Here is a 10494-nt window from a genome sequence, read left to right as displayed (position 1 = left end):
GAGGTTTAGGACGTGAATTGGTATAATTGAATTTGGTAATAAATTCGAAGAAGGATGTTTGAATATAGCATTCTTCTCGATTTATATATTTTTAGTAAATTGATTAGGTTTGTTAAACTTCGTTGGCCGTATTAATATAAATATTACCCTGCTCTTTATTATTATTACTATTACTAGTACTATTAATTACAATTATTATTATTCTTCCTCCTTCGGGATTATAGACGATAATACCTCTATTATTCCGGGGATGGTAGTTTATTATAATAATAATACAGGAGTTTTTATAAAGAGGAAGGTTAAGAAGTAGGTAGTAGACTTCTTAGGTAGACCAATCCCTTTTAATAATAAATTTATTTATAAACTTTATAGTAAATTGTTTAATTGGATTTCTGGCTGTAATTTGAGGGATAATTTTTATTGTAATCTCATTGTAAAACTTTATTCGCTTTTCGGCCTCCGAGATGTATTTAGCTATGTAATTAAATATAGTATTTATATTAGTATATAGTTGAATATCCATATTGGTTATCCAACCTAGTGTAATGAGGGGGTTATACTAATTTAAAATACTGTTATTTCTTCGGCCGTCGAAAAGTTAGAATCTGGGATTGATATAGGTTGTTAGAAGGGGGTATTTATATAGTTTCCTAGTAAAGTGAAAGTAGTAAACCTTTTATTTAGGAATTGGAAGTTTGAGGTTTGGGATTTACCGGTCTCTAGGAAGGGCGCGGACTTGCTGGTGTGTTCGAAGATAGTAAGTATTATTGTATATATGCTTTTGTATATAATTAATTATAGCCGTAAGTTTTTCGAAGGTAGGTTTAATAGTATCCATCCTTCTATTTAAAGTATTGTTGTATTTATTATAGTCGGTTGGAAGGCGGTTAATAGGTATTAGTATATTTGGGGCATTATTTTGTTAATTGTTAGTAGTAGTAGTAGTAGTATTAGGAGGGGGACCTTCTAGATTTTCACCCTCACTAAATTAAATTTTAGTTAGCTGTTTAATACCTTCGAATATTGGATTCTATATAGTAATATATAAACCCTATATTTTAGCAATCTATCTTTAACTTTCAAGATTTCTTAAATCCGGAGTATTAATATTATTAACTTAATATACCTTATAAGTATAGCTAGTACCTCGAGTTTGAAACTCTAGCCACTACTAGAAATTATTGAATTTGAATTTGGGTATTAATATATACTCTTTAAATAATTTAAAACGGTAAATAAAATAATATATAGTAATATAAGGGTTATTAAGAATATTAATTTTGGATATATAGTAATGATTATTATTGTTGGAGGCTAGGTATTATTTATAGTTGGGTATATATTTTATTAGATTTTCTTAGTATAAATTAGCGGTATTAAAGGTTAAAAATATGGTTGGCATACTTAAGAAGTTGATATGTGCGGCTAGTTTACGGGAATATTGAATCTAATAGGATCTTATACTTTAAATAGTATTAGTAAATTATATAATTGAATTGAGAAGACTCTATACTTCTTTAGATTGAGCCTCGAAATATTCTTCGAATTATTACTAATCAACGAAGGCTTCGGGATTAAATCTGGTATTCCGAATGTAAAAGGCGCTTTTACTATATACTTAACTACGTATTAATAAATTGAAAGTAATATATTGAAATCTCTTGTACCGAGTAAATCGACTATTATACTACCGTATTGTATAGTGGATATATGTATTATATTTAACCTTCTTTATACGAGGGTTGAAATATTCAATTTAGCTATAGGGGTAAAGATTGGGAAATACCTAAGATAGTAATGCCTAATTGCGCTAGAATTTATTAATTAGTTGGCTACGTAGAGGGCCTTATTGAATATAGTAGCGTTTGGGCGGGGGAGCCGGAGCCGGGGCTGTAGCCGGGTTGGTAGTTGGGGGTTCCGAAGATGGAGGCGGAGCGGGACCTAAATATTCTTCCTACTGGCCTATAGGTTCTTTTTGTTAACCTATAGGTTCTTCCTATTAATTTATAGGTTATTCTTTAGGCCCTATAGGTTGTAGTATTTAATTTAGAGGTAGTAGTTATTAATTATTTAGTATATTTATAAATTTAATTAGTAGAAAGTTGGGGTTTAGTATTTAATCCTTACGAAACTGTACCTTTAATTAATCGATATCTTTGAGAGTACTACCTAGTATATTGGGGGCTATATTAATTTCTATTTTATCAGCTTTTTATAAGATTTCTTCGAATTTTTATTCTTACAATATATTGAGGTTTTTAATAATCATATTGTTTATTAGAATATTAGTTACATCGTTTATTATATCCCTATCTTCTAATAAAGTATCGAGCCGCTTTTGTATAATTTTAATATTTAAATACCTAGGGTAATTATTTTTTAAAAACCGAAATTATATATTTATTTTATAGCGGTTGATTTTAAATTCCTTGTATATACGGTTGAGGTTGGGGTGATGTTGAGTATTTTGTGGTTGTAGTAAAATAATATCGATTTTTTTTAGGTAATTTAGGTAATTGGCGGTAAATGTAAGAAATATTATAAAGGAAATTAATATAATAACCCCTATACTTTCGTTACTAGTAGCCGAAAGTATAAATATTAATATAAATATAAATTTATATAATTAATATTTCCTCTATTAAATTAAAAGGTAGTAGTTAGTATTTGTCGGTATTAGGATTGAAAGTACTAAAGTCTATATTGTTGGCCGCGGTGTACTTAAAAAGTTCGTCCGGTTGGAGGTCCGTATTAATACGGCGATACCGCTTATAAATATCCTAATTACTAATTTTAATAAGCTTTAAGTTGAACTACTTTTCTTTATAATAGTGGCACTCTTCTATAATTTTAGTATTGAATGTAGTTTAGTAATTAAAAAAATATTAATAATCCGAATTAGTAATAGCCCGGGTATTTATATCGCCGTTGAATATGGGGTTTCGTTTAAATTTAATACTAGGCAGGCTGGGAAATCGGGGGTTAGGTAGCCGGGGTGGTTATAGGGGTTTTAGGCCGGGTAAGCAACCTCTTTGCTACTAGGAAGGTTTTAGCTAGGATTAGGATTGGGTTTCGAGAAGGTTATAGTTTTAAATAAAATTATTAATATAAAAAATTGTATTTGAATTATTAAGAGGATTATCGCGTATTTATAAATAGAGTAGCAATTTAATTTAAAATAGGTTATTATTATTATTATTAAAGAGAAAGAAGTTATCCGAATTATTATCGTTCTTATTTTAATTTATCGGCGCTTAGTATTGTTTATAATAATTCTGTTTAAGGTTATTTCTATCGAAGAAATCGCTACGTTTATAGTTTTAATAATAATTTATATAGATTTTGTTTTTTTATTGAATATTATAGTATAGATTAGTATAAATATATATTATATAGAATCTAGTGATAAGATCTTTATTAATAGGATAGTGTGCTAATTTATAGGCCGGGTAAATAAAATATAGTAAGTAGGCGTTCTATTATTTAAGCAGAATCGGAAGATAATGGCTTAACTATTTTTAGTTAAGATTTCTATTTTCGTTTCGAGCCTTACCCTAATAAAGAAGATAAAAATCCTTTTTCCGATAATTATTAATATAAATATAGTTAGATTAGAAATTAGTATTATTATAAATAGTATAGACCTTTTTTTAATTGTAAATGTTGATTTGCGTAGTTGGTTAATAGAGTAAATAATTATTAATATTAGGATTATAGTTATTAATATAATGAGAGATATAGTAGTTAGAATATATAAATCGATTATCTTTAATTTTATAGATATAATAAATACCCGTAACTAGGTTTTGTTACTTAATAGAACGAATAATAAGGTAGGTTGGATATGTGAATTTATTATTATCGCCAGGTGGATCTTATTGTACTTATTAACCGGCATTAGACTTTTATAAATTAGGATATTTCTAAATAATTAATATAATTAATAAGGGAGTAAGTATAATATCTTATTCTCAATTATACTTATAAAAACAGTAATTATATTGGATTTAATCTCTTTTATAGCGGGTTCGAATAATCTCTTTATTGTCCTATTGAAGAAGGGTATTAGTAAATAAGAAAGTAATTTAGGAATAGAAGACGTACTTATAAATATAGTCTACTTATTTTATATTAAGTATCTTATTAAGTAATATTAGCTTTAAATTTAATAAATTAATATTGGGTAGTATAAATTTTAAAGCGGGAAGTATTGGTAGTAGTAGATTGGGTATTAGTTTGAAGTTAAGGTTATAAAGATTAAATCGAATGATTAATAGGCTATTCTAAACTAGTTCTCTAAACTAATTGGGGTTGGACTATTTATTATTAAAGTTATTGAATTTATAGTAGGGGAGGTTGCAGTATTTACTATAGTTATTATAATTACTATAGTTAATGTAATTGCTACTGCTATTTAGCTTTAAATTCTTAACGTATAATTACATAGGGCCCGAATTCCCCTTACTACTATTGCTACTGCTATTTAAAGTCTAGTAACTCTTATATAGAAATATTAATATCCTTGCTATTAAAATATTAATAGGGATTGAAATATTAAAATATAGGGGGTTATAATTATTAAAATTATATAAATTATTAAGGTTTAGGTTGCTAGATTTGCTAAGGGGGTAGATTCTTTTAGATTTATTAGCGAGGAATATTATTAAAATACTCTATAACCTTTGAGAAAACGGGCTATTAATAAATATAGATTCGGTTATCTTCTAATAATAATATTAAGGCGGCTTCGGAACCTTGTTTATTATTAATGGAGGGATTGAAGATAGTAGGATTGGCGGTATTAAGATTAGTAGTAAATTATAAATTTAATACTATTCGATATTGCTAAAATCGGTTTTAAAATAAAGAAGTTAATTATTTAAAATATAGCCTATCCTTAAATAATTAACTAGTATTGTTTGAGTTATACCCGTAACCCCCCGCAGCTCGGATTTTAATCTTCAAGGGTACTATTTACTTGTAGGTGGTAGATCGATACGGTATATTAGGTTTATAGTAGGATTTACACATTTTAAAGGATTTATTATTAAGTAGATAATATTAGTTGATTGAATAATTAATAGGAAGGGAGATGATAGATTAGATAAAAATAAAGGGGAAAAATAATTTACTAAAGTATATTTATTACGGCAAACGTTATAAATAATTATAACGAGGTTAGGATTATTTTTATTAATAAATACTAATATTAGCTTCTTCTTACTGTAATTAGTATATTGCCGAGTTTGGCTCTGTTTTTAATTGCCGGAAGGTGGCTATTAATTAGAATCTATCTTAATTAAATAATTAATTAATTAACTAAATAATGAAATAATTGAATTATTTAATAAATTAATTAAATAATAAATTAATTACATAATAAATTGATTAAATATTTGACTTTAAATGCAAATCGTAATTCTAATAGGAATTATTAATTTTATTACTTTTGCCCAATTACTCTTATATTTATTATCCTAATCTATATTAATAATCTATTTTTGAGGGTTTGTAATAATATTCCCAAACCCGATAGGGTAAGTAAGTTTAATTACTTTACCCTTCTAATTGTGTTTTACTAATTTATAAGTAGCCAATTAGGTGCTCTATAGGGTCATATAGGATAGTAGTAATATTGGATATTAATATAGGATATTAATATTAAGTAATATTATTAGAGAGCGACGGTTTTCAAGGATATTGTATTGAGGAGATTAAAAAGGTGGGTAGATTTGTAGAAGTAATATTAGTAAATGATTATATAGGTATTAGAGGGGGGGTTTACTACTAATTTTACCCTTCTAATTTCGTTTTGTTAATTTACGGGTGGCCGATTGGGCGTTCCGTAGGGTAATGTTCGAATTTTCGTTTTGGTACTCCTAATACCCGCCGGTTATTTTAAAGAGTTAATAAGGATATTGGGTAGTAATAGTGTATAAGAATATTATATTAATAAAATTGAAAAAGTAGGTAAATTTATATAAATTAAATTAAATAGGTGTTTAAGAGGAGGGAGAAGGGGGGGGGGGAGGGATTTATTATTAGCCGGTTAGATAACTAATATATTTTACCTTAGGTTATAAAAGATATTGAAATGCTTTACTATAGCGATATTAATAGTAGATAGGAGGGGAAATAGGAGGAGGGGATTTACCTATTTGTACGGTTGCTTTGGTCGAGCCGTTTTAGTAGTTAATTTAGAAGAATAGTCGGTTGTTAATAGGCGAATAATTAAGCCTAAATTACTATAGGATAGTATTAAAATTATTTTAAAAGATATCTAATATTAAATATTAAGGTTAATTTTAAATGTAAAATATTGAGTATAATAAAGAGGAGAGAGTTTGAAAATCGAGAGGCGGGGGGAGTTAATTTCTTATACCCTTTTAGGAAGGAGTTAATAAGTAATAGAAATTTCCGTTGATTTAACTAATAGTTGGGTTTATAATAGGGTTAATAGTAAATAAATAGTATTACAATTATTTTATTAATATTAAAAGATAGAAGGTAGAAGGTTGTTAGTGGAAGGTAGTAGAATAATTTAGAGTAGCGGTCGTTAGTAGGTATTATATTTTTTATAGTAGGGCCTATAAATAAGGAAATAATAGGCAATTAAATATATTTTACCAATAATTGTATAAATAGGTGTATAGTTGTATAAAGACTTCAAATTAATTAATATTAATAATTCTAGACGATTCCTAGTATTGTACGATAGTTGTAGCGATAAAAGGGTATTAGTATTAATAAAAGAGTATTAATATTATTGATTGAAAGTGGTGGACTTGGCGATAATGTGAATGGTGGTGCCGGTGCACCGACTTGCTGGGAGTAGTAGAGATGCCGGGAGTGGCAGAAATGCCGGGATTAGCAGAGATACTGGGATTAGTAGAATTGCCGGGTATTCGGATTATAACCGAGCTAACGGGCCGGTACTAGACCTATAGTAGTAGAATATAAATAGGAGATAGGGATTATATATAACTACGGTCGTATTATGAAAAATATTGTAATATAAATTGCAATGCTATTTTACGATATATTTTAATAAAAATAAAGGTAAATGATTGTACGATTTTATTTAATTGAATAATATTTTTACTTTTTTGATGTATGTGGTGGGGGTTGAGTTATAATAGTTGGGAGAAGTTAGAAATGTAGTATAGTCTGCGTATTTCAGGCAAACAGTGTCCTGCTTGGCGCTAAGAGTGCATGCTAAGACGGGTATTTTTCTATATTCTAGCCTATTATAAATAGAACCGCCGCGCCTTCCTCGCGACGATATAGGACCTATGGCACTACGACCTCTGGTGTGGGGTCTTCGACAGCCATGACACTTTTGGGCCCCGGACATCGCTTTCTCGTAAGGGCATAGGCGTTTCAATTAGTTATATTAGCGAATAAGTAACTTATATACTTACGCTATTATATTAAGAGGAGTATTACCCACTTATAGGCACTCGATTTAATCTATACGTACGTATAAGGCTACCTTTATAATCTCTTCTTTACAATGGATATAACGGCGGGTAATATACTTATTACTAGTATAATATAAATCTATTAGACCGCTACAAATAGATAAACAATATAATTTAAGGGAATTACTATTAGATTTAGAGTAAACCTCGGTGCACCCACCCCAAAACCTAGGCGCACCCAAAAACCCAAAATGCAGCCGACATTGAAATTATCGTATTTTAACCGTGTTTCTACTCGTTTTCAATATTTGGTACCTTGGTTAGATTTGCCAGCTGGGTTACTCAACTATATAATTTCCCTAATTACCCAAATTTCGTAATACTTTTATAACGTTAGGTATAAAATACTAGGAATCGACTGCTCTATTCAATTAATACTATTTATAAATAATCAATAGCGATTAATTTAAATAGAATTACGTACATTAGTGGTAGTTATAGCGGTAAGTATTAAACTATGTGCTATGTGCTGTGCGTGATGTGTAAATAGGTATATAAAAGGGGTGTAAATGGCCGTGTGAAAAAATGGGCAAGGAAATGACTAAGTTAGAGGGGATGTTACATACATTAAAAAAGACGAAATTTAACGAGATATCAAGTATCATCAGCTGCACGGTCCCATATCAGGTGTCATCAACTGCACGGTCCCATATCAGGTGTCATCAACTGCACGGTCCCACATTTCCTGGTTTTTGGGTGCGCCTAGGTTTTAGGGTGGGTGCACCGAGGTTTACTCTAAATTTACTCGGCGATATAGTCCGCTGCCTATAATTGAAATAATTCCTTGTATAGTAATTAGCCTACTCCTTCTTACAAAGGAGCAGATCGGCCGTAATCTACTTAAAAATAGTTTTCAGACACCGATGCGATGCTGGACCCCTAGTTCAAGCAACGCCCGCTGTATTACTGAAGCGTGGACTTCTGTATCTCTTACTATTACATTCCTTGTTCGGACGGCTACAGCCGTCCTCACCCAATCATTCTACTACGTTTCATTACTTTATTACTTCATTACTTCATTGCTTCATTAATAGCCAAAAGGATAACGATCCTTAACCTTATCGATAGGTGATATCGAAAGATTTAGTAAGGATGTTAGAAACGGACGGACCTAGTATATTCTAACGCGGACTATTATCGATACTATCTACGAATTAACTAATAAGAATATAGCGGGTCAAGACGCCCTAACTAATTGTAGGGCTATACTATATATTAAACTAATAAGAATATAGGAACCTATTATACAAAGACCTAACTATAAACGAATTGTCCTTTAATAAGCCGCTCCGGTGAATGTAGGTCCCTGACCCCCAGACTGTAAAAGTCATCCACCTCCTCTATATAGTTGAAGCACGCTTCAATAATAGCTTCCTATACTCCCCCAAATTAATACTATAAAAGTAATAAGGCGGTTTCAAATTCCGGGATTAACGGGGTATACATTATATACTACTATACATAAAAGAACCCTATCCGAATATTAATAACCCTGGTAGGGAGTGGGCCTAATCCAACCTACTTTTTAATAATTATTTTAATTCTTTTGTACATATAGCGTAATCGAACGAGGTTATTTTAATTATATTAATTTTACGCTTCTCGCTATATTTACTATACCGCCGCCTAATTACCGCTAGGGTCATTATAACTATCCTCCTCTTTACTAAACTCCTTACTATTCTGACTTTAATTGAAGCGCAGGTGATATGGTTAGAGAATGAAGTGTTTATACGAAGTGAGCGAGCATAGCGGAGCTTCTTTCTAATGGGGCGATACCCCTGTTATTAATTCCTATAAGTTCTCTATCCTATAAGTAGCCTAGTCGTCGGGTAATCCGTTCCTTGGATTGGTTAGAATCCTTCCCGTCGTAATCCGTTCCTATAATTAGTTAAAGTTACTTTAGTCCGTGTATCCGACGGGGGTCCCCGGGGGTATCCCCCGGGTTTCCTTCTTCAACCCTAACCCTTCCAATGGGGGTCCCCGGGGGTGTCCCCCGGGTTTCTTTCTCTTAACTTTAACTCTTTCAATAGGGGGTCCCGGGGGGGTGTCCCCCGGGTCTTATTTAACCCTAACCCTTCCAATGGGGGTCCCCGGGGGTGTCCCCCGGGTTTCTTTCTCTTAACTTTAACTCTTTCAATAGGGGGTCCCGGGGGGCGAAGCCCCCTGCTTGGAATAAATAGAATATATAAAAAAAAAGGAAGAATTAAAAAAAAATAGGAAGTAAAATTGTTCAAAGAAAATGGGGAGTAAAATCGTTAAAAAAAACCTATTGTAATAATAATAATAATAATAATAATAATAATAATAATAATAATAATAATAATAAAGCTTAATAAACAAATATTTAATATCATATTAAAAAACGACGCCGAAACCGGAAACGCCGATTTCTAGTCGAGAAGTGCTCCAAAACGAAAACTAATAACGGCAATCAATTTAGGAGGGTCGTTTACGTCCCTTATAATATCCTACAACGAGTATAGCGACGGCGTTACATTATTATTACTAATAGTTATTAATAACGGTATTTATAGTTTCGAAAATAGCGTCTACAACCCGCTCGCGGAAATCTCAATATATAACGACCCTGAAGCTATACTTATTACGAAGATTTCGGAAAGAATAGGAGAAGACGATAAAATACTAAAAATATTTATCATTAGAGCGAATAAGTTTGCGGACTACAATACCGTTTCGACCGAAGACCGACGCTAGGTTCGAGAATTATTTTTCGAATTTGCAAAGGTACACGTTAAAAAAAGCGGGTCCCCGGGACCCGAAGTTAATAAGGCTAGAATTAACTGATTTATTATTAAAAAGGATTTTAATAATTTAAAGAAGGATATTCTAAAAGATATTAAGAAAGGCGTTTAAACAGTACCGAAGCGTTAAACTAATAATAATAATAATCTTGTTCCCTATACTATATAACTATAGTGCCTTTTTTAGTATAGAGTCCTTCTCCAATTCCCTGGAGGGGAAAACCGTACGGCGTTAAGCGCCGCCGGAT

The 10494-nt window shown here is 31.0% G+C and overlaps 2 protein-coding genes across 2 annotated transcripts; one reads left to right on the top strand and one right to left on the bottom strand.

The window, feature by feature from the left end:
• Window positions 1–322: 322 nt before the first annotated feature.
• On the bottom strand, window positions 323–559 carry B0T23DRAFT_318104 (uncharacterized protein; the record flags this gene model as incomplete). Its single annotated transcript, XM_062835051.1, has 1 exon — window positions 323–559. A coding segment is annotated over one exon (237 nt), but the record flags the coding sequence as incomplete, so codon positions are not given.
• A 7459-nt stretch (window positions 560–8018) lies between these two features.
• On the top strand, window positions 8019–8222 carry B0T23DRAFT_292836 (uncharacterized protein; the record flags this gene model as incomplete). Its single annotated transcript, XM_062834276.1, has 1 exon — window positions 8019–8222. A coding segment is annotated over one exon (204 nt), but the record flags the coding sequence as incomplete, so codon positions are not given.
• Between the last annotated feature and the right edge of the window lie 2272 nt (window positions 8223–10494).

Source organism: Neurospora hispaniola, assembly GCF_033458365.1.
Source record: "Neurospora hispaniola strain FGSC 10403 chromosome Unknown B0T23scaffold_5, whole genome shotgun sequence".
Taxonomy (NCBI): domain Eukaryota; kingdom Fungi; phylum Ascomycota; class Sordariomycetes; order Sordariales; family Sordariaceae; genus Neurospora; species Neurospora hispaniola.
Note: the sequence above shows the minus strand (reverse complement) of the source record. Positions and strands in the feature narration are given on the sequence as shown.